The sequence below is a fragment of the Pleurodeles waltl genome, chromosome 1_2 (assembly GCF_031143425.1).
Source record: "Pleurodeles waltl isolate 20211129_DDA chromosome 1_2, aPleWal1.hap1.20221129, whole genome shotgun sequence".
Classification (NCBI taxonomy): Eukaryota; Metazoa; Chordata; class Amphibia; order Caudata; family Salamandridae; genus Pleurodeles; species Pleurodeles waltl.
Genome location: NC_090437.1, coordinates 1,039,300,353 through 1,039,325,858, shown reverse-complemented (window position 1 = coordinate 1,039,325,858; position 25,506 = coordinate 1,039,300,353). Strand labels below are relative to the sequence as shown.

The 25,506-nt window shown below is 45.4% G+C and overlaps 1 protein-coding gene across 1 annotated transcript in view; it reads right to left on the bottom strand.

Moving 5' to 3' along the window:
• The window catches only part of ARAP2 (ArfGAP with RhoGAP domain, ankyrin repeat and PH domain 2), a 1,093,539-nt gene that overhangs the window by 266,430 nt on the left and 801,603 nt on the right, over positions 1-25,506 (bottom strand). Inside the window, exon 25 of the mRNA XM_069202133.1 lies at positions 3,477-3,551. Within this exon, the coding sequence (XP_069058234.1) occupies positions 3,477-3,551 (75 nt within the window). The remainder of the gene's footprint in view (positions 1-3,476; positions 3,552-25,506) is intronic.

The window sequence follows — 25,506 nt, the reverse complement described above, 5'->3', positions numbered from 1 at the left end:
CGATCATGAATACCCTTCTCCCACCAGGTTTCTCAATTACCAACAAAGATAGAAAAGACCACCATAGGCGAGGCATTGACATCATTCACAAAAATGATATAGAAATAGAGATAAAAGACTCATTCAACTACAACTCATGTGAAAATCTCAATGCCTCCATCAGGATGAGTGACAATTCCGAGGTGACTTCCACCTACCTTACCACCCCCCAGGTAACACACTACCTTTCGGAGATCACCTAGCTGACCTAATAACGCACTGCTCCCTCTCATGTCCCAACTTCATCATCTTGGGTGACCTCAACCTCCAATGGAATGACGATAATAATGCTCTTATCCAATCCTTAAATGACCTTCTACACAGCAATGACCTTGCCCAGCACTGCAAGGGCCAAACCCACATCAAAGGAGCTACACTAGATGCGATTTTAGCTCACAAAGACTCACTTGCTATCGACGATATTCTTCCTGTTGACTGGTCAGACCATCACATCTTTCTATTCCATATTAACAATACTCCCCAACACACTACCCACTCTCAAAAGACACTCAAATAGAAAAGAAACATTGACCAAATCCCATTAACAACCCTTGAAGAAAAACATCAGCTCCCTACTACCGCCCTCTTCGGCCAACCTCTCAACTACTGAGTTAACCACTCAGTACAACTCAACTATTACTAGCATACTTGACCAATTAGCCCCCATGTAACTAAAAAGAGTGAGAAACACACCATCCAAAGCCTTGTTTAAACTGATCTCAATTTAGAAAGAAGAAAATTGAGAGCAGCTGAAAGACTCTGGAGATCCGACCCTTCCACTACCCACCTTGAACAACTCAGAAGGGAACGGAGAAACTCCAAAAAACACATAACCAATGAAAAAAACACTTTCTTCTGCAATGCTCCAGAAAGTGCCAAAAACAGCCCTAAGGAGCTCTTCAACATCATCAAACAAACTACTAAACCTCCCCCTAACATCCCACCTGCAACTAAAGACAGTTGTCTCAATTTCGCTAACTTCTTCAACGACAAAATCACCGAGATTGAGCTTTCCCTGGTACCAGATACTCCACTAAACACAGTGCCCTCCCCCCCCGCCTACCACAAACAATAATTTCCATTGCCTACCTGCCTCAGACAACCCGCCTCTTAGAACTGAAGTCTATCTCCCTAACCACAATCAACAGTCAACCCCCGCTAGCTGGGTAACCTTCCACCCTCTCCTGGCGACGGACATCTCCAAACTTTTGTCCACTCCAAAACTTCCTCTCACCTAGCTGACCCCCTCCCATCCTCCCTGGCAAAAAAACTCCACCAGTCCCTCACCCCGATCTGGACCAAGATCATCAACAGCTCCCTACAAACCAGCGTGATTCCTGACTGCCTCAAACTAGGCCAAATCACGCTGATTCTAAAGAAACCAGGAGCTGACCCAAACATCCTCCATAACTATAGACCAGTCTCCAACCTACCCTTCCTTGCCAAAACGTTTGATAAATGTGTTCTCTATCAACTAACCCAATACATTGTTAATAACAACTTTCTTAACCCTCTACAATCAGGTTTCTAAAAAGGCTGTAGCACAGAAACAGCCATTCTCAACATAGTAGATAACTCTGCAACTCCCTTGACGCTGACCGATGCTGCCTTCTGATTCTCCTAGACTTAACAGCGGCCTTCGACACAGTTGACCACTAGCTCCTTCTGGACTCCCTCCAAAAGAGAGTTGGCACAGAAGGCACAGTCCTCCGCTGGTTTTCTTCCTTCCTACAAAACCGAACACAACAAGTAAAAATACATAAGATGGCCTTGCCCACCTCAATAATCACTAGAGGAGTCACCCAAGGATCCGTCCTCTCATCCACACTCTTCAACATCTACATGGACCCTCTCACTACCATCCTCACTCGAGCCAACATCCTCTTCCATCTCTATGGTGACGACACTCAACTTTACATTGAAATATCCTCTTTAGAAGACATTCACCGCCTGAACAACACTCTTAAAGAAGCTTAATGTTGGCTATCCCACAACCATCTTAAACTCAACCAGGATAAGACGGAAATACTCCTCCTTTCGAAAACAAACCAGCTCCCCCAGATACAAGAATGGCTGAAATCCATCAACGCTCTCGAAAGCAATCTCACCCCTACGGACACGGCCAAGTCACTGGGAATCACTCTGACTCCAACCTGACTATGCAGGACCATATCAAGAAGAATGCCAACAATGCTTTCCACAGCCTTAAACTGCTGAACAAAATCAAATCTTTAATTCCCCAAGATGATCTCAAACAGGCCACACAAGCACTGGTGCTCTCCAGACTAGACAATGGGATCTCCATCCTTACTGGCACGGCCAAATCCCAACTTGCCCCCATGAGGTCCACCCTTCATGCAGCCACCAGACTGGTGACTGGAATTAAAAAATATGACCACATCTCCCCTGCCCTGAAGAGTCTAAAATGGCTCCCAATTGAAGCCAGCTGCAAGTTCTGAACTGCCTGCCTAACACCAAAGCCCTTCACACCGGGAAACCAGAATACCTTGCCAATAAACTCTTGAAAGCAGGTCAAACAAGATAAATAAGAAGCTCAAACACCTTCCTCCTCATCCTGCCCAAAACCTAGAAGCAAAAAACTCGGACATGCTCCTTCTCAAGCAACGCCCCTAGAATCTGTAACTCCATACCAATCCACATCAGATCCAACCCTTCCCATCAGATCTTCAAGAAGCAACTAAAAGAATTTCTCCTCAACCAACCTCCACTCCAAAACGAATCTCTCCCCCCCCCCACCCCACCACCGTCGAAATCTTATCTTCTTGACCATGTAAAACCCACTTGTATAACTGTCTCTTTGAACTTATGCATTTATTATCTATACTGTTGTAAAGCACTCTGATACCCTCGGGTCTTGCCAGCGCTATAGAAAACTGGTCATTCCCAGCTTCTCGTGGCACCCTAGTGATCCACTTTTAATCAGGTGGTAATTCCACCCCCGAGTTACAAGTAACCATTTTACTTCCTAACTTTTGCATTAATGCAGACTTCTGATGCACCTGCTCTTTCACTTGAATCATTTTGTCTAAATTTTCAGGAAGTGGAATAAAAGTAGCACAAATATTGCTAAATTCTTCAGTAATTTATATAACATAAAATCCTTGTATTCTAAAATGTCACTTAGAATGCATAGACTCCTAGGAACCTTGAGGTCAATGGAAAAAGTTCCTAGATTTAAAAAAGTACAACATCCTTATAACAACGTCCTATAATGTTTCTGTAAACTACTCTACTTAATTCTGATATAATCAGATGCATAACTTTCTTTACTGGTTTTGTTAAGCCATCAGTTTTTAGGAATGTCTTTTGAATTCTCTTTTATGTGCTTTTGGTATGTTGTTGTGTACAGTAATGCTATCCACCATGATATACAATAGGTACTCAAACTATTCTCAGACATTTGAGACTTTACTTACTTTTATAAGAACACAGCATTCAGACTCCTTTTTGTTCACATAAATGTCAATCAATACATCTTCCTCTGGAGAAACCTAGAAGACAAACAGTCATCTTAATGCAAATGCACTAAAGCAGGCATATGGTAATCAAACTTAAAACACAATAAGTATGCACACAGAAAGTTTCCCATTCCGATTTCGTCTACAGAGCCAAATCCGAGGTAATACAACAGTTGCAAAATATCCCTACTGCCAACATTATGAAGAAATCAGGTTATTGGTTGAGAGGGGAACCCCCAACTCAAGCAACAACCACAATCTTTGTCAGGGTTGACCACAAAATTAACCTGTGCCTTGCTCTTTGGTAGCTTGGCACAAACGTAGTCAGGCTTAACTTAATGGCAAAGTGCAAAGTATTTAAGCAGCACACAACCAGTCATAAAGTGAAAATATAACCCAAGAAAAATCACACCCCAATTTAGTACAATAGAGAAGATTCTAATAAATAAAATAACACCAGAATGACCAAAGTTCAATAGGAACCAGAAAGATTAAATTTTAAAGTTTTAAGTAAGTGTAGTACATAAAAGTACAAAGTGCCATCTGCTCAAGCTACACCAGAGGCTGTCACAAAGGGCCATATGTACGAACACTTTTTCCCATAGACACAGAATGGGTAAAAACCTTTGCTACATCTGGCCCAAAGTTCGGAGTGAAAGAATACATTCACAGTGGAGGAGGCCGCAAAGTGTAGGGAGAGCACATTGTATGGTTGTTGCTGTACAGCAAGCAGATGGGCTTGGTGCTGTGGACAGTCGCCGCTGTAGTGTGAAGATTCATTCGGGCATTGCAGAAGGTCATTGCAGGAGATTCACATTGGCAGTCACTTTGAGCTGTCATGGCTGTAGCATGATCTCACACTGCTGGTTGTCTGTGGTAGTCACAGTAGCATGAAGAATCTGGTTCACCAGACCTTCGCATTGGAGGGCTTCGCCAATCCCAAGTCCCAAGTACAGTGATGAGAAGCCCAAAACTCTTATGCACTCTGATGCCAGCCAAGGGTCCAGTCTTAGGGTAGGCACCTCTTGGGGATCAGACTTCACTCTAGCAAAGGCCACCAGGACTCAGGCAGGTCCATTTGAAAGTCCAGGCAGGTCCTGTGCAGCAGGTCAGCTGCATGGACATTTGTAGAGCTTGTTGGTTTCATGTAGCTCAGAAAGGAGGTCAGTCAACTGACCCTTAGAGTCACTCAGGTAATATGGGATGAAGAGAACCCGCCCAGTCTTCCTTCTCAGACAGCAGGACATCTCTCAAGTATCAGGGCAGCCCTCTATTGCTATACTTTGAAGTTAGGGGATTCCCTATATTACCCTCACGTCTGGTTCTGGAAATGTCTTCTCTTCCCCTCTCAAGGCTCCAAGACATCTGGGATGAAAAAAGACTACTGTCAGGTTATTTTCTGTTTGTAGGAGACACAGCCCTTAGAAATATAAGTGGAGCTGGATACAGCTCCGCCCCAAACAATAATAGTAAGACAAGCCATCCTGTCAACACCCACTCCCCTTTTGTGTCACTGTATGAAAGGAATACACAATCCCCAATGACAGAACCATTCACAGTAATGTGACCCCGGATACTGACAGAATGCACAAATGATTAGAACAAGAAAATGCCAACTTGGGGGAAAACCCAGTATTCCCCTAAGAACTGGGTACAAATAATGTCTCACTTAAAAATGCTCCTAGAGGAATTATTTAGATATAGTATGCGTACATACGATCTAGTCTTCAATTAATGAATAAGACAACTCCCCACTGTTAAAATCCAACATATGTATACTCAATAGGATTCAAGAAGTTTAAAAAAATGTACAACAATTCCAACGAATGCCCATTTCATAAACATCAACACTGTGTATAACCCTCTAGATAATAAGATTGAAACCCAACTGCAGATCCAGGAAGGGGTTATAAACCTCCTCATGACTCAGTTCTGCACAATAATTGCCTGGTTTTCAGTCCCAATTCAAGCAATATCATGGACTTTTAATTCAGCTAGTCAAATGAGAAGGTAATGTCGACGTTTCGGCGTGTAGTGGCAGTCAGAGGCCCGTCAGACCATGATCAGGACTCAGTGTTGTTAAGTAATACCTACACATAAGTAAAATTAATTAAAAACAGTAAGTGCAATCTATTAAATTACACCATGTGTACTGCCTGTTGAACCCAAAAAAAACAGTACAATACAGGTGTGGATACTAGTATAAGCCACCACCTATACGACAAGGATAGTTAAAAATACTTTAAAAACATAGCAAACGTGCACCATAAAGTACACTGTGTCAGGCTCCCAACCAGAATAGCTGTATTCTACTACTTACAACAGGATGCAAAAATAGGCTCTGTAGCAACACACCAGAGGACTTCAACCTACAAGCCCAAGTAAACAAATATACAACAATAAAAATATTAGAATTGCTTTACCGTCATATAACATAAACTCTAGAAAAACACTGTCTCCATTGCAGCGTACTCATACCTTTTAAATATGGGACCGCTAGCATCTGTCTCCATCCACTGTCGTAGTTTGGACTCTTGCTCTGAGCAAGACTGCTGGTTTAAGGATCACAGTACTTTTGTTTGTAGGCGACTGCGTCTTTCCTACAACAAGTCGCAACTGTTATCCCAACCTTACCGGCTCACTAGCAGCACCTCACCAGAAACACAATAGTAAAAGGTGATTTATGGCAGCCGTTTACGCATGGACTCAAAAATTAGATATCTCAGGGAGTGTTGTGGTTAAACTGAGATTACCCTTTTCTCACAGACAGAGGGATGTCTGTGGAGGGCGTTTGATATTAGAGCCCTTAATCTGCTGGCATATGTCACAGCAAAGGACATACTGTTTAGTTTGTTTGCATAGACCAGGCCACCAGTATCGTTGCTGTCGAATTGTTACTGTGGCCTGTATACCAGCATGTGCAGAAGCGACACCCTCATGTGCTTCTATAATCAGCTCTAACCTCTGGTCTTCATTGGGGATCACTCGATCTCCAACCCCAGGAATCATTGTATAAGCAACATTCTGTGCACTGATATGGTAAGTATAGTTTGTAGGATATCCTTTCGGAAGGGGCTTGTCTGCAGCCGAAGCTTAAACGGCAATCAGTATTTCGTTATCCGATCTCGTCTGAGAACGAGTCACTGCAGCCACAGATGGCCATACCCACAGGAATCTAGAACAGGAATCCACAGCCACTAAAATGTATTTGTATGCACCATCAGGCTGTAAGAGACCACAATGGTCTAGGTACACACACTGAAGCAGTTTCTCAGACACTAAGATGGATGTCTGTGGAGGGCGTTTGATATTAGAGCCCTTAATCTGCTGGCATATGTCACAGCAAAGGACATACTGTTTAGTTTGTTTGCATAGACCAGGCCACCAGTATCGTTGCTGTCGAATTGTTACTGTGGCCTGTATACCAGCATGTGCAGAAGCGACACCCTCATGTGCTGCTATAATCAGCTCTAACCTCTGGTCTTCATTGGGGATCACTCGATCTCCAACCCCAGGAATCATTGTATAAGCAACATTCTGTGCACTGATATGGTAAGTATAGTTTGTAGGATATCCTTTCGGAAGGGGCTTGCCTGCAGCCGAAGCTTAAACGGCAATCAGTATTTCGTTATCCGATCTCGTCTGAGAACGAGTCACTGCAGCCACAGATGGCCATACCCACAGGAATCTAGAACAGGAATCCACAGCCACTAAAATGTATTTGTATGCACCATCAGGCTGTAAGAGACCACAATGGTCTAGGTACACACACTGAAGCAGCTTCTCAGACACTAAGAGGGATGTCTGTGGAGGGCGTTTGATATTAGAGCCCTTAATCTGCTGGCATATGTCACAGCAAAGGACATACTGTTTAGTTCGTTTGCATAGACCAGGCCACCAGTATCGTTGCTGTCGAATTGTTACTGTGGCCTGTATACCAGCATGTGCAGAAGCGACACCCTCATGTGCTGCTATAATCAGCTCTAACCTCTGGTCTTCATTGGGGATCACTCGATCTCCAACCCCAGGAATCATTGTATAAGCAACATTCTGTGCACTGATATGGTAAGTATAGTTTGTAGGATATCCTTTCGGAAGGGGCTTGCCTGCAGCCGAAGCTTAAACGGCAATCAGTATTTCGTTATCCGATCTCGTCTGAGAACGAGTCACTGCAGCCACAGAAGCTGCAGCTACTGATGCTTTGGCCGCTTCATCAGCCAATGTATTACCGGCAACGTGTACTCCTACACTTTGGTGTCCTAATGTATGAACTACATGGACACACGGTAGCTTATCCTTAAGATCAGCCACCCTCCCCCACAAAGTTTTGAGTTTAATGGTGTTCCCCTTTGAATCTCTAAACCCGTTCAGTACCCAATGATTGAGATATTCATTGTATGACTGGACGCAGTAATAAGAGTCACAGACTATTAAACTCTGGCTTCCTGTCTCAGTATGTTCGAGCGCTAGAATAATAGCTTTAAGCTCAGCCAACTGTGCCGTGCAGTCCCCTAAGGTCTGCGTGTAGGTATTGTGAAGGTGGAAAACTCCATCTTCCATCACTGCGCACACGGCTGCACAAGCTGCCGAGTATTGATGTTTAGTACCTACAGCCGGTTGTGCTGATCCGTCAGTATATATGATAGTATTGTAACTGTCTAGGGGCAAAATATTTAGAGGAGCGGGGTACTCTTGTTCATACTGGAGAAATTCTTGTGCTTGAAGTCTTGGATCGAATATATAATCGACATCAGTGGCGGTCAGAGACGTTGCCCATTGAATCCAACGTGGATGTAATGCATTAGCGTTCGGAACGCTCGCTTTAGTGACAGCCTCTAAGGCCGGCACCGGGGAGACAACAATAATGCGTTTCCCTGGGCAAGTGGCCTCTCTTTTATGACGGCCATCTGAACCTCTGTCAGAATCTTTTCTATAGGTGCAAAACGTTGTTCAGCATTTGAATATAAATGTGATTTATATGCTATTGGTACCGTGTCATCCTCATTTTAGGTGACATAAGTAAATCCTAGGGCACCAGCAAATATTCTGTTGACCAAGTTTGTTTTATTGTCAGGTGTGTGTAAGTGTTTAGCTTCTAGCATGTCCTGTTGCATGTCCCTAAGGATATGTGTGTGTTAAATCGTCCAGTGTCTGCTAGAAAAATTGGGCTGAACTAAGTCATAAAGTGGCTTAATGCGTTCTGCATAATCTGGAATGTATGTTCTGCCAAAATTAAAGAAACCCCGTAATTACTGCAATTTCTTAAGTGTTTTCGGAGGCTGTAGTTGAGCACACTTCTCTAGAAAGTGCGGGCCAGGCTCTTCCCCTCGTTTGATAGCTCATATCCCAGGAATAATACACTAAAAAAGGCTATCTTGCTTTTCTTAAAATTGAATTTATAACCGAGGCCTGCAAACCCCAAAATGATCCGATCGACCCTCGCAAGATGAATGTCGAGGACGTCGTCTGTGAGATATATGTTATCCACATAGGACAATGCTTCGGAATCAATATCATGTAATATTGATGTCACACGGGCTGAAAACAGGCCTGGGCTATTTTTATAGCCTTGAGGTAAACGACAAAAAGCGTTTCTGAGAGCCAAATGAAAATGCACGTAGGTCCCTACTTTCATGTGCTAAATTCTGGCAGAAAAATCCATTGGATATATCTCATGTAGTTTTATATTTTTTACGCACTATATTGTTTATCAGTGCTGTGCTGTGTGAATTTTGTATAGCATATGTGCGTGTATGACTATTTAAGTGTCTATAATCAACTACTATTCTATATGAATGATCTGGCTTTGCAATGGGGAATAATGGATTATTCATTGCAGACGTACAGGGCTCAATTACTCCCTGGTACTCAAGTTGTGATAGGATCTCCTTTACCGGAGCTTTCGCTTCATGTTTAACAGGGTATTGTGGCTGCGGTTGGGGTGTAGACCTAACGGGAATAATATGACAAGGAGACTCCTTGTCCCAACCTACATAACTGCGGTATAGTGCAGGTGCCTGCACTAAAGCCCATTCAGCAGCATAGGCTCCTTTTGCTGCTTCCGGAACAAGATCGGAGAAAGAAGGCAAAATTACATCTTCCCCATTCGGGAGCTTGCAGATGTGTTCAGGTGGCCAGTCTCTCTCGGCCAATAGGATATCACTCGTAAGTTCATCCAAAAATATTACACTAATAGTGCGCTTCACGTCTCCCTCTATCTGAATTTTTAAATCATGAACCCTATCGGGGGAAGAACGCGGCCATCCGCTGTTTCAACCGCGATGTAATCGCTAGTTGCTGTCGCATCCAGATGATCTTTCAGACTCTGGCGACATATCGTGACCTCTGCCGCACTGTCTAACAGAGTCACTGCCCACTTCTTGTTCCTCAACAGCGTTCTCAATATTACTGGCATTTTTAACTGTCAGTGTTGCCACCTTCTTCTTTTTAAACTGTGGCTTTTGCTGAGTAATCTTTTCTTCTTTTTTAATGGTAGACTGTTGTGAGTCTTTCTTTTCTTTCACGTATTCTGGACGTCGATCCTGACGGCCCCCTCTCTCGCTACGTCTATCCGGCGCGTCCTGAAAGGAACGAGAGGGACGTGAATCAGTATATTTGTCTGGAGTTTTAATGTTCTCCCTATTTCTGAGATTATATCTCCTTTCGGAGTTCTCCGGGTGTGGAGAATCAGCTCTCTTATTTCCTTTTTCTTTGACATCTTTTTGTTTGTCCCAGTGCTTCTTAGAGCCCTCTTGTGCCTGCTTCGTACCCTCCTTATGGGTGGTACTTTGTAACTCCAATTTTTTAGGTTTGGCTCCCACACTATCCCGTCCTATACTAGTATAGGTATCGGAAATTATTTTCGGTAGCTGTCTCTCTTGGTCCTGGTTTGGAGTTTCCCAGAGATGCTGCGAATTGCCAGTGCTACTGCTTCCCCTTTAATATTACTCAGTATTATTGAGGATACGGCGTCAAAGTTACGCATTAATTTCATCCCCAGATCCAGGGCTGGTGCAGCCCCATGCTCATTTTGTATTTGTTTTAACACTTCCGCTAAATGGGCAAGTGTCGGGGTACCATGTGTGGTAGTATATATGGCAGCGAAGACTGTACCCCATGTGGCACAGTCATCCACCGAGGGAACCATCCCAAACGGCAAGCACATAGTGAGCAATCTATGTTTTTCCTGTGGTCCCGTATGGGGAAACACAGCTTCCAGCTGATTCGTTTTCTGGGCAATCCAGAACAGTATTTTTTCCCGTTCCATGGGCACTTTACCCATAATAGTATGCACTGTTTGTGGATTAATCCCAGTAGCCAATTGATATCCACCAGCCACTGGTGGTGCTGGACGTGCTGGTGTTGTGTTCAATGTTCGCATTACGAACTGAACTAATCGTTTATATAATGCCACTAATTAATTATATAAAATTCGTAAATCTGCTATCAGCATATTCTGTATGCCTGGGTGAGGTGTGTATGTGGCGAACATAGGCCAGGTAGGTCCATCATTACCTAAGGGACCTAACCTCACTCTTCGTAGTACTTGTGGTAGGGCGCCTTCAAACCAGTTCTGATGCTCCTGGTATGTGAGCGATATTTCATGATACTGGTATGCTTGGTACCGTAAAGGTACGTTCGCAACTTCATGTGTGTGAAATGTGTGCATTCTTTGGTCAACCTCAGGAAAGGTGACCCAACAGTAAAATGTTTTCTGTTTGGTATGCTTCAGTAGCTTTTATTATCAGAGTAACATCCCCGCCCTCATCTGTAAGGCCATGCGTTAATAAATGTTGTGTTAGTGCATGTCTAGCATTTTCAGGAATGTCTATGGTATCAGCCATAGTTGTTTAGAGAAATGGAACACCAGATAGGGGAAGTATTTTCCTTTTATGAGTTCGAGCTCGAACAACCTACAGCTTAATTGGGTGTTACCATTTCAGCTGAGGAGGATTCTCCCAAAGACAACGGACGTCTCCGTATAATGGTACTTAGGGCACCTGTTGTCTGTGAGACAGTGATAGTCAGGGTATCCATGAATTAGTGGCTAAACACCATCGTTGGTGGCACCATGTCGTAGTTTGGACTCTTGCTCTGAGCAAGACTGCTGGTTTAAGGATGACAGTACTTTTGTTTGTAGGCGACTGCGTCTTTCCTACAACAAGTCGCAACTGTTATCTCAACCTTACCGGCTCACTAGCAGCACCTCACCAGAAACACAATAGTAAAAGGTGATTTATTGCAGCCGTTTACGCATGGACTCAAAAATTCGATATCTCAGGGAGTGTCGTGGTTAAACGGAGATTATCATTTTCTCACAGATATATTATGTCTCATACAAACACAGGCACTGACACAGATGCAGTGAAGTTATAACAGCTTTTTATTTAACATAACTGCAATTTGCGATAAGTTGCATGGACTGCAATGATTAGGATAATGAATAAAGCAAGTAACAGTATTGTGAAGACGAGAGTCATTGTTACGAAGACCCCCACCATTTTGCAATACATAGAAAAGATATATGAGATGTAAGATGCCCTAATACCCTAATGTAAAAAAGCCTAACCTACTACCTAAAGGAGAGCTGGGTTTGTTAAACCTAACCTGCCAATACCATATCCCTGAGAGGAGCCCCCAACCCTCGTTACCTTGGAATGAGGTCTCTATCTCAGACTCCGCAGGGACACGAAGACTGGGTCAGCGTCAAGACGACTGCAGCATCGGTATCAGCGATGGTGGCTATGCCCTCTGGTCGGAATCCCTCTGATTATCTGTCTAAAGTGTGATGTATTTATACAGATCTACAAGGTCCCCTGACGTAAGTGTATTCCTAAACAATAGATAACAGGCATGCTTGGGACGGCAATTAATATCAACAATCCCTCGAAAGTACAGAGAGGGAAAATCCCTAAGTGTGAACACCTACTGTTTGTCTGTCTTTGGTGCTTGATCTTGACGCCATGGCGCGGTGACACTGATAATGTAACTCATAACAAGTGGCCTAACTATAACCAAGGCAGCCATCTTAGAAGAAATAAATAATTAAATGGGCTAAGACAGAGCAAGCTAAGTAGGTTAAAAGTCACTAGGTGACGGGGGCACGAGTCTACAAGCCAGAGGCTAAGCGAACTCCAGTTATCCCAGTAAAACGAACTAGGATTCACTACACCACATCCGCTCAACACATGCGAGTCAGAATCAAACATTGCTGGCGTTCCTGGTGAGTTTAAATAAGAAAATGAAAGGTCATGTGACCATTCCAGTGACTATGGCGACCATCTTAAACTGGTAAAAATGCCTAATTAATACCCAGAGTTTGGAAACTGTTCTAATTACGGTAAGTATACTGTTGTGGACCTCAGTAAGCTAATAATTAAATATCCATCTGGGCCATCAGCTCAGTCCATGTTAGTAAGATACACACGCTGTCTGTCTCCCTATTACAGAGCATTCAGGTAGTCACATGACCAATGCAGTAACAGTGGAGGTCATCTTTAAATGTAATAATGGCCCATCTAAATACTCTCCAATACTAAATCTACTTTCACAACCCTACTTTAGGAAGCCCCAGAGTCTAGCTTATCCACAGAACAACAGTGCCTGTTGCCTCTTCATAACTTATTCTGGATTTTCCATGCATCGTACCTAGGCATCAAAATATCTCTGCATCGCAGTGAGGAGCCAAGGCTGTGTTCCTGGAAACCTACCCATCAACTTGCCGCGTGGAAAGAAACAACGCATTACCTTCCTCACGCAAGTAAAACAGACGCATCTCTCTACTTTCCGATGTGACGCAGGTAATCTATTGAAAAAGGATATAAAGATTGATTCTTAAGGATTGAGACTCATCTAAACATTTGAAAAGTGATATCTCGACTTGTGCATATTGGGTTTTTGTGGTTTTGGTCTTATTTTATTGAGATCAATATGATCTATTTTCTTAAATTGGTATGGAGTACGTTTTGGGTGTTTTCACTGTGTTACTGTAGGAGATAAGTTAAGCCTGCCTGCTCTGTGCCAACCTTCTGGAGGGTGAGCACAGGATAATTTAAGTTGTGTTATGACTTACCCTGACTAGGATGGTGGTCCCTACTTGGACAGGGTGCATACCTCTGCCAACTAGAGACCACATTTCTAACAAGAAGGTTAAGAGTCACCCCAAAAGATGTTGCAGTGGGCATTAAACATACATTTGACTAGTTCAGAAATAAAATACATTTTCCTTGATCATGGACACACCAGAAAGGGGGTGTACTATTCCTTCTAGAATCTTTGAATGATTTTTTTTTATTAACTAGCTCATTTTCTACTCCTCTCAACCACAGATCCAGAAATATTTTATCCTGATACTCCTGCCATCCATCTTGCAACACAAAAGTCTCTGTTTTCTTAATCTGACTTTATCTTACCTATGTTTGTATAACAATAACCGATTTCTTTAAATAGTATGACCTTAGCTATGCAATTCATAAATGTCCTGAGCAAAAATAATACAAGTACAACAAATTGGAAACATTCTACTACTGGAAGTGTACACAGGAAAACAGAACAGGGAAGAGAGAAGGAGGGTTAATGAAGGAAGGAGACAGTGCATGTTGTCCATAAATACAGGCACAGATAACTGAACCTTCCCAACAAGAGAATGGATGAAATATATTTTGACTATAACATTTAAGAAAAATAAACTGTAAATTGGAACATTCTTAAAACGAGGAATAAAAACATACCATACTTTATCCAAGTGAAAAGAGGCTACATTGCCTAATGCAGAGAGTAAAGTGGAATCATAAATGAATTAATACATCACTTAGGCGGTCATTATGAACACGGCGGTAAACACCGTCGTCCGCCGTGGCAGCGGTGAACAGAAGGCCGCCGTTGGCGGTGAATGGAAACCCGCCATATAATGAATGAAAATTCCGACCCTGCCAAAAATCACCAGGCCACCACTGCCCGCCATGACCTTGTCGGCAGGAATGCTGGACCTCCCCACCCCACCCCGCCACCGCCGAGCACACCCACATCCTGCCCTTCAAATAATGATGCACAAATCACCTTGGTGGTGTCGACCGCCACGGGCAGCAAGTGGACTTAACAGCAAGAAGTGCACAAATTGGATAAGCATGAAACCCACACACCTGACACACAGCCATAACCCCATAAAACACTCCTAGACACACCCCACAATCCTTTGCAACACAACCAGGCCAAAGAAGACAGAGAGCACCAGAAGCAGACACCGAACGCCACCATACACAAGACACACACCGACCCCCAGAAGAACACCCTCACCGCGCTCCCAGCCCCGACACCATTCACCACACTCACCATGTCACCCCCAAAAATCCACGCTTCACCGAAAGGGAGTTAAGGACCATGGTGGACGAGATTCTGAAGGTCGAGCCACAAATATTCGGGGCAGAGGTGCAGCACACACCCATCGCAAGGAAGATGGAGCTATGGCAGACCATTGTGAACAGGGTCAATGCAGTGGGACACCATCCACGCACCAGAGACGACATCCGGAAGAGATGGAACGACCTGCGGGGGAAGGTCAGGGGCATGTCATCAAGGCACAACATTGCAGTCCAGAAGACTGGGGGAGGACCGCCACCAACACCACCCAAATACACAGACTGAGAGGAAAAGGGACTGGCCATCCTGCACCCTGAGGGACTCACTGGAGGAATGGACTTGGGTAAGTCATCCACATTTACCCCATATACACCATACCTGTAATGTATTCACCAACCCACCCCACCCACCAGGACCAATACCACACCCAGGCAACAGCGACTGAATCCACCACCCCGCATGACCAAAAACCCACTAACAGGCCCACATCCCTCCCCCTGTGCACATCCACCTACCCCTGCAAGGATCCACAATGGAACTACATCCCCCCCAATGCAACCCCACACTCGAAGCAAAATGCAGTGTAAACCTCACAAAGGTACCTGGATGGCCACTGAAAGTAACTCCAGCACAAAATAGCCCAGTCCTGTGCACCCCAAACATTCATGCATTTGTAACAGACATGTCTATGTCCCCCAACAGGCACCACCACCCATGCCACCCTCACAGATGGGAAAAGGAGTGCCAGTGCCATCATCATCCATCAGCCCCCACCCAGGAAACCACTGTCACCCCTTCCACCCAGTCAAGACCAGCAGCCCAGGGCAAGCGTCCCCACACTAGTGTATCCAGGCCACAGACTGGTGGAACACAGGTACAGAGGCCAGAGTCTCCCACTCCCAACATTAAAGAAGGCGAGGGCCCCAGTACAAGTGGTACTGCCAGACCTGTGTAGGGGACACAGGCACAGGGGGCTAGGGCAAGTGCAAGGGTCTCAGTAGGCAAGGGGGGAGGCCACATGATGGATGCAGCAGCCCAGGATGTGATATTTGAGGTATTGGGGGCCTACAAGCATACCCATGACAGGTTGGCACAGATAGTGTCCGCCCTGGAGCACAGTCAGAGGATGCAGCAGGAACACCATCAACAGGCCATGGAGCAGTGGAAACAGCACAACGCCACAATGGCCAGCATAGCAAGGGCACTGCTGCAGCTGGTACAAACCCAGTCTAAGACCCACACAGGACAGGAGGCCCCCAGTACAGCACCGGACACCCATCTGGCAATTACACCATCAGCAGAAACATCCCAGGAACCACTCTCACAGGAAACCCGAGGGCCTACCATGTCAAACCCTCAAGATCAACAGCAGGCCCCCAAACGGACCCTCAGGCCAAGATATGGCACTGAAACCCCAGCAAAGAACAAGGCCCCTCTTCAAGAAGTAACTCAGCAACAATCTGCAGAGCAACCATCCCACTCAATCAGTTACCACACATTGCTAAGAGCCAATATGAAGTAATGTAAGAAATGATGGACCCATCAATACTACCAACAAGACTGCCACCATGTTGGCATTGAGGACACCCGCCTCTTACGACTTGCCATCACTGTAAATAGCACTATTCACTCCCTGCACCAATAAAACACATATCACACCTGTAACACCTGTAACACAGTGTGTTAAAATGTGAACAATTGTATGGATGCAACTGGCTGATAACCACTTTATTGTCAAATCATTGCATGAAAGGACTTCTGTGTGCCTAAATGTGGGCCCAAAGTAAATGCAGAAAATGTCAATATGTACCATGCAGAACTGGACCCTATTTCACATATAATCAAACTCCCCCTATATGACTAAGCACACTGACAATGTGTGTCACAAACCCCAATGTCACCCCTACACAGTTACTTGAAGTAGAGCTGTATCAGTTGGGTCCTGGAATTGACATTTTCCCCTTCCTCATCATCACCATCACTCTCCTCCCCTTTCTGAGGTAGCTGGTCAGGACATACAGCAACCTCCACCACCAAGAGGGGGATAGAATGTCTCACTGCCACTTTGTGCAGCATGCCACCACTATTCTACACACCTTTTCAGGCACATAGGCCGGAGAACCGCCAGAGATATGTAGATAATGAAATCTAGCCTTCGGTAGACCTATTGTGCGCTCTATCACCCTCTTAGTACATCCATGGGCCTCATTGTAATTCCTCTCTGCATCCGTCCTAGGATTCCTCACTGGTGTCAGGAGCCAACGCAAGTTTGGATAGCCAGAATCACCTAGAAAAAGGTGCAACACAGAGTAGTCATTGTTAAGCCCCCTAGTCTGACAGCCTGGTTGTCTGCTATGTGTCAGTTACTTATGATCCACCTATGATCCACCCTCTGTCCTCTTGGAGTTGTTCCATCTTCTGTGGCACACTACTGTTCCTCAGCACAAATGAATCATGGACTGAACCGGGGAACATGGCATTGACATGTGAGATGTACTGGTCTGCAGTACATACCAATTGGATGTTCATGGAATGAAAGTGCTTTCTGTTTCTGTACACCTCTTCACTGACTCTTGGGGGGATGATAGCTTTGTGGGTGCCATCGATGGCACCTATCACATGGGGTATGTTGGCAAAGGCATAGAAATCAGTCTTGATGGCAGGGAGGTCAGTACTTTGGGGAAATTCCACATAGGACTGCAGGTGTAGTACAACCACATTTAGAAATCTTGTCAGTCCCCATGCTGAACATTGGCTGTGATAATCGAGCACTCATGCCCACTCTCACTTGAAATGATCCAGTGGCAAGGAAATGGAGTGCAGAAAGCACCTGCACTTCAGTAGGGATGGCATGCTGATTATGATTTCCCGGAGTTAGTGCAGGATCCAGTAAAGCACAAAGTTCCTGAATTGTTGCACGTGTGAGTCTGTAATTGATTATGATCTGATGCTCCACCATGCTCCTCATATTCACAAGTGTTCTGTAAACCGATGGAGCCCTTCCTCGCCACAAGGGTTGGTACCTACGAGGGATATCAGAAAGGTGTGATGAATACACATACATAGGCACACATCGTCATCAATTGTGCACTACATATTTCATTGTAGTGACTCAACAGTAACAACTTCTTGACCGATCTACATCTACACCTCAATGAGGAAACAGTGTTTTTCATGTGAGTTATATTACGAAATGGTCACATGCATAGGTGCTTCATGTGGCGAGTAGGGCTTGCATTGTGCACAATTTTATTTATAGATGCGTAGTTACTGCCAAAATGTCTGCCCACTGTAATCCAGGCCTGTCGTTGTGGAAGTGACCTCATATCGCTAGCAGTTGACATAACAGCATAAGGCGGTGTTTACCGCCGTTCGCACCGTCACTGGTTAACATGGATGCCAATGGAGAATCCTGGCGTATCATGATCGCCGTTGGCGGTGACGGTGCACACCGCCGCGGTACATATGCAAATTTATCATCTATACTTCACTTGACTCCCTGATCTCGTGCAGACAGGTACTCCACTATGTGTACTGCTGTGTCTTCCCTCTGGGTCATGGATGTGGCTCGTGTTGCAGGGGAAAGGACCCAGGCCTTCACCCAGGAGGAACTGGAGAGGCTAGTGGACGGGGTCCTGCCCCTGTACGCAAAACTCTACGGACGGCAGGAGGTACAGGGGAGTCTGGGTTTGGGGTGCACTGTTTGGGTGTAATGGATGGTGTTGTAAGGACATATGTGTGCACCTCTGAGCCTGCATGGGCCGTGGTGCATGGCATGCTGCGTGCGTATGGCCTGTAAGTTTGATAGTACTGTCCGTCCCATAGTGGACGAATAGCCAGCTGTACCTATCTTGCAAGTGCCTGACCTCTGTGTTCCATTTCTGTGTCACCCTTTTAGGTCAGCACCCACCAGAAGAGGGCACTTTGGCACGCCATCACCAAGGAGGTGTGGACCCTGGGGTCTACAACCGGCAGAGCACCCACTGCAGAAAGAGGTGGGAGGACCTTCGGCGCTGGGTGCGTAAGATCTGTGAGGCCCAGCTGGGGAAGTCCTCCCAACGTGGAAGACCCCCCTCATGCAACGTATCCTGGAGGTGGTGTACCCAGACCTGGATGGGCGCTTGAAGGCTGCACAGCAGTCACAAGGGGGTGAGTACTCATGACACAAACTTCAGTCTGGAAGGATGCCTATGTCTGCATTAGGGTTCATGCTGCATGATGGTCCCCAAAGGGTGTAGGGGTGTCTTTGTCAGGTCTCCCACACGTCGCCTCCTTAGGTAGTTCAGGGGATGGGTGTAGAGCAGTGTTCTGGTCAGTAGTCAAGGGCATGGCCGTGGACATAGTGAACGGTGCTGCCTGTTGGGTGTGTCTCCTGGGTGGGAGTATGTATGGCCACTATGTACCTTCATTTAGCTATCTACAAGTGTCTCTCCTGTTTTGTCTCCCCATCCCTGTTCTCTTGTGTTGTTTTTGTACAGCAGCACCATCTGGTGAGGGAGCTGAGGCACCGGCAAGTGGGGAAGCAGTGGCCCACGGATCCTCGGAGGCAGAGACATCCGACGCCAAGAGGACCGGTGGGAGGGCGAGCGGAGTACCACGGGGAGGCAACTACCACTGTAGGTAGTGACTCCGAGACCACCTCCGATGGGGGCTCCCCGGCGGTGGCGGACCCTGATGGCCACACCACTACAGTGACATCTTCTGCCACCCCCATTCCATCACCGCCCTCCCTTCTGCTCCCCACTGAGTTGCCCGTGCCCGCTCACCTAGAAAGGTGGGCATCTCCTTTGCCCCAGGCACCTCCTCCCATTCCCCAGTCAGCCTGCTGCCCTCACAGAGGAGGCTATTGGCCTCCTGAGAACCATCTCTGTAGGGCAGACAACCATTGTCAATGTCATCCAGGGGCTAGCATCAGAGGTGCAGCAGACAAATGACTATCTGGATGGCATCCACGGTACTGTGTCTGCCCTACAGAGGCTCTGGCCCCCTCTTGGACGGCAGCCAGTTTCCCTGGCCATTCCGTCTCCCCTCAACCTCCTCTACCCCCTTCCAGCACCCCACTCCCTTCACCTGTGCAAAGCACACAATCTGACACGCAGTCAAGCACATCAACACACAAGAAGCAAACTTCTAAACACAAGCATCACACCTCCCACCACAAGCATTCACACAGCCAACATACACATGTACACACAACAACATCCACTTCCCCCAGTGTGCCCACCTCTTCCGCATCCCTGTCTGTCCCCTCTACATCCACACCCTCATGCATTGCACCTTCACTCATTGTTGCTGCTCCTCTTACTGCACTCACCACAATAGCAGACATCCATACTTGCACCATAGGCACCACACCTGCACTCACCACAACTACTGTAGTTGACACATGCAGCACACTCACCAGACTTGCAGACACCCACACAACATACATCCACACTGGCAGCCTGTCTTCTCCCACTGTGTTCACCCCCCTCCTCCAAAAACACACAAACGCACCAAGATACCCACCCATCACACATCCACCACACCACAGCATACTGTCCAGTCACCTGCACCCACTACACGCACCCCTACACCACATACATCCACTGCCTCTGCCTCCACTCCCAGGCCCTCATCCAGGACCACCCCAATTGCTCAGAAAAAACATTTCCTCTCCCGTGCTGACCTATTCCAACCCACTGGCCCACCTCGTCTTATCCCTAAGCGTGCACACCTCCTTGCCCTTTACACTCCTTCCACTTCACAGCCCACCCCTGTCTGCCCTTCACATTCCTGTGCCCCTTCCCTAGAGAAAAAGAAGCCCCGTGCAGAGCCAAGTCCATCTGGCTCCACCTGCTCGTAACACCCATCCCCACTCTCAAAAGACAATTCCACACCCCCTCCACCTTCCAAGCGCAAGCCCAAGCCCCACCTCCGTCGCAAATCCCCACCCCGTTCCCTGAGGTGCCTGGATGCCCCTCTGTTGCCCCATTAGGTGGAGTACCTTGCACTTTTGGGAGTCAGGTTGGGTCCGTTGTGGCCCATGGCACTTGTAGCTCTACGGACTGGCCATTGGCCTTGCTTGAAGTAGTTGGCTCTGTGAGCTTTAATAAAATATTTCTGTGTGGCCTGTGTTTTGGCGGCACACTGTTGAACCCTGGTCTTTTGTTTCATTGTTTGTGTGTGTGTGGCATTTATATGTACTATGGTCAAGTTGGATTTGCCTTGTGTCGGGTAAGTACCTCTTTCTGTGGGGTGTATGACTTGTGCTGCTTTGAAGGGTTGTGGGGGTGTTGCAGGGTGGGTGGAGTGGGTGGGTATGTAACTGTGCCCTTTCCTCCCTTGTTTCGTAGGTTGCTGTACTTACCATTGTAATCTTCGTCGGCAGTCTCGGTCGTGGAGGTATATGGCAAGGAGCAGGGCTGGCATGATCTGCAGCTATCTATCCATGTCTGCTTCGGCGCGTTGTGTGGGCCTCCGGTGAGTGTTTCATTTGATTTGTTTAATTTCTGCCTGGCTTTGTGTGGCGGTGGTTCCAGCCCCGGAACTGGTGGCGGACTAGTGGTTCATAATTTGATGGGTGGGTTGGGCCTTTCTGTCGGCATGTGGCCAGACTCTGCCGTCGTTGTCAGAACTCCTCTACTGGCGGTGGGTGGTTTTCTGGATGCCTGTGTTTCGATTGGTTCATTATTTGGCGGTCCGGATCGCTCCTCTGCTGGCGCTTTTTACCGCCGGCGTCACGGTACGGACCGCCATGTTCATTATGAGGGCCTTAATCTTTCTGCCACTTTGGGGCAAACACTTTGCTCTTACCCCTCTCCTCATACTAATTTTCATTTTCTTTCTGTGAGATGCAAGTGACCCTATAGGCATTCATTTTTCCACTAGGATCCATTATCCAAATTACCACTTTTTGTTTAATTTCCCTGATCCTCTCAGGATCATAAAACGTGTGTAACTTTGATCAATCTTTTTTGATCACTACCCACTGTCCTTTTTTCTGTGCCTTCTTTTTAGCGCCCCACTTATTGTCATACCATTTCTTGTGCTTATTCTTTTACATTTGATTTTTTTCTTTTATGCTTTCCTATGTTTCACAATACTTTCTGCCCCTACTTAACCATTTAGAGCGCGGTTTCCTTCCTCTGTGCATTTGAAAGGGTGACAATCCAATAACGCTGCTGGAAGTAGAGTGGCAGGACCATTGTATATCTTTACCTGTCTGTACTATAGGTTTGTTTGCAGCCATTGCCAACTGGCTAGATTCTTTTCTCATTTGGTTACAAGTTCCATTAAGCCATTGGCTTTGGGGCAGTATAATGGAGATTGAACAAGTTGAATAGATAATTCAGTAATAAATCTTTTCATCTCATCTGAGCAAAACTGAACCCCATTATCAGCAATCCGTGTGTTTGGAATACATTCTATTGTGAATGTATCTGACAGAAATTCTATGAGTTTTTTTGTATTGATATCTCTGACAAATTTACAGGAGATCCTGCAGGAGTAATAATCAACTAAGCCTAATATATACTTCTTATATACTCTGACAGCATTTATAAGACTCACCATGTCTAGTCCTATTTTATCCAAAGGAGCAGAAGGCACAGTGACAGGTAGGAGAGTTGCACTGTGCACACGTTTGGATTTATTGGTCATTCTGCATGCATGAGAGTCTTTTACTTTACTTTCCACTAAGGAATCCATATACAGGAACGAGTAGTCTGCTTTAATTCTGTTTTTGGTCCAATTCCTCCCTAGGTGACCTTCATGGGCTAAGTCCACAATATGTTCCCTCAGCCGAGAAGGAGGTACAAGTTCTCGTAACCTGAGGATAAGATCCCCTTCTAAAAAAAGATAATTTCTTACGTTTCAAAAAGGTTGTAACTCTGCGGGTAAAATATTGCATCTTTCTGGCCATCCCTCAACTGTTTTTTTTCTTTAACTGCAGTTGGTACTTTATCTTTTGACATGCAATCCCACATCGCTCATCCTTCATGAGGCACGAACCAAAATGAATAATATAGAGTTACACTGGTCTAGTATGTCCCTATCTTCTTCTTGTAAGGGCATTCTAGAAAAAAATCCCCTACAAAATGATTTCCTCCTGGAATATATTCCATCTGAATGTGATCGCCTTGTAATCTTATAATCCATTTGGATATGCATGGAGTAGTTTTTTCAATGTCTTTTGTACAGAATATAGAAACTAAGGGTTTATGGTCAATTCTTAAATGGAAAGACAGGTTCCTCATTATTCTCTGCATTAGACATAATATCCTCACTTTGCTTGGACGTAATATGGTATGTTTTTACTCCTTGTTTTAAGGATGTTCCAGTTTTTCAGTTTATTTTTCTTACACGTTATTGTTAAAATGTGTTTTATTCTTTCTTTTGCTGGAAAGGTTCAGTTATCTGTACCTACATTTATGGAAAACATGTAATTTCTCTTTTCTGCTGTTGGAAAGAATTTAAGTTATAATCATTCCCTCCCTTCATTATCCCTCTTTCTCCCTTTCCTCTCCTTCCCTTTTGTGTTTCCTCCCATTTGCCTTCAGTAGTGGTGTGCTCCATTTAGAACCTTAGAAGGAGCTCCACTCAGAATGTTGGGGAATGACTTCTGCCACAGGCAAGCTAGGGGACACACTGTATGCATCTTAAATAAAACTGTGCTTCCCACCACGACTGATCCTTCGTCTTTTTAATAATGGCAACGAAGATAGGATACTGTGCAGGGAGCAGCTGCGTGTCTCCACCCTTGTGAAGTTTCCTTGCCTGTTTTGTGTCATCTCTGCGATCCTGCTTCTGGGAGTTTGAGGTTCTGTATCCTGTAAAGATTGCACCTGCTCCTCCTTCACAGTTTCCGGTATCGCTTCCTCCCAAGAGTTTGAGTTCCTATCAGGGGCTCAGTGTGATCCCAGCCCTCAAATAATGCATTTTCCTGTTCAGAGGAATTGAGTACGACCCCTTCCTTTTGCTGATCATCTGTGGAGAAGTATCCTTGTTGGGTCTCCCTGCCCTCAACTGATGTCTTTGCATGCTGGGAGAAATCAAGTATGTCTCAGCCCTCGCTCCTATCATGTGTACAGTAGTGTTCTCCTGAAGTCTTCCTGCCTTCTCTTCATGCTCTGTGAGGAGGCGTGTTGCCTCTTCCCATTTCTGTCATATGCCGGCAGGAGAGGTTTGCTCTTGCTGTCACTCGTCAACAGTAGACAAGGTGTGTGTTATTTCCTACCTTCATCCTATGCCAGCAGAAGAGGCGTGTAGTCGGCTATCTTCACTCTGCGCATGAAGGGAGGTGTATACATTTGCGCCTTTTTGCTCTTGGTTCTTTACAGGAGCAGGATGCGGGTTTCAATGTGGTGCTCCACTCAAGAATTGGATTAGGAGGTGAGTGTTGCTGTTTCACACCTTCATTTGAACACCAGCAGTGCCAGTGACTGCCAATTTTAATGAGCAGCTCCCGCCCAGTCATTTATTCATTAGCTCCATTGAGGAAACTTATTGCTGTGTGGCAGATGTCTGGCCTCTAATATTAAGCACCAAATGAGACAGGCAGGGGCTGTTTATTTCTCTCTGCTGAAGCCTATTTACATTTATGTTGCATGCACGGTAATGGCATTTGCATAGTAGCAATTTTACAGGTAAATATAAACACTATCTCTCTCTCTCTCTCTCTCTATATATATATATATATATATATTTATATGCGAGTACATACATACATATATATATATATATATATATATATGTACACACACATACTATATATAAATATTACATTTTTAACCCACAACCCATAAACCCCTACCCACCCAAAATAGCACACCCACCCTAAACCCTAAAAATACCATTGCCACCTAAAACCCTATACCCACTGTACACCATAAAAATACCATTGCCACCCAAAACCCATACCCACCCAAAACCTTAAAAATACACTTGCCACTCAAAAACCCATACCAACCCAAAACCCTAAAAATACCCTTGCCACCCTGTTAGAAATAGGGTCTTTGGTTGGCAGTCAGGTTACCCCTGTCCAAGCAAGGACCCTCACTCTAGTCGGGGTAAGTCACACACAATCCAAATTATCCTGTGCCCACCATCTGGTAGCTTGGCACTGAGCAGTCAGGCTTACCTTAGAAGGCAATGTGTAAAGTATCTGTGCAATAAACCATGCAATAACACAGTATACCACCACAAAAATACACCACACAGTGTTTAGAAAAATACATAATATTTATCTGATAAGATGCAGGTCAAAACGATTAAAATGCAATAAGTATATGTTGAGATACCAATGTAAAAGTGATATAAGGTGTTTTTAGTCTTTTAAAAGCAAAAAATGTCTCTTTCAAGCACAAAGTACCTGGTTTGCGTTCAAAATCTCTGCAAAGAACCGCAGAGGAGGAGATGCTTGGAAACAAAGGGGGTGTGGGTCGATTTCTCGGGCCGCACACGGCAATGCATTGTTTAGTTTTCACGCAGAGACGGCTGTGTGTCGATTTCCAGTGCTCGGTTGTGGATCCTCTTCGGGTTGCGGGGTTTTCGGACGCCCCGGGGACAATGCCTGGATTTCCGGCCCTGACAGTACGAAGTCACAGTGGGTGCATAGATCCGGTGGGCGTTGTGTGGAAATTTCTACCAC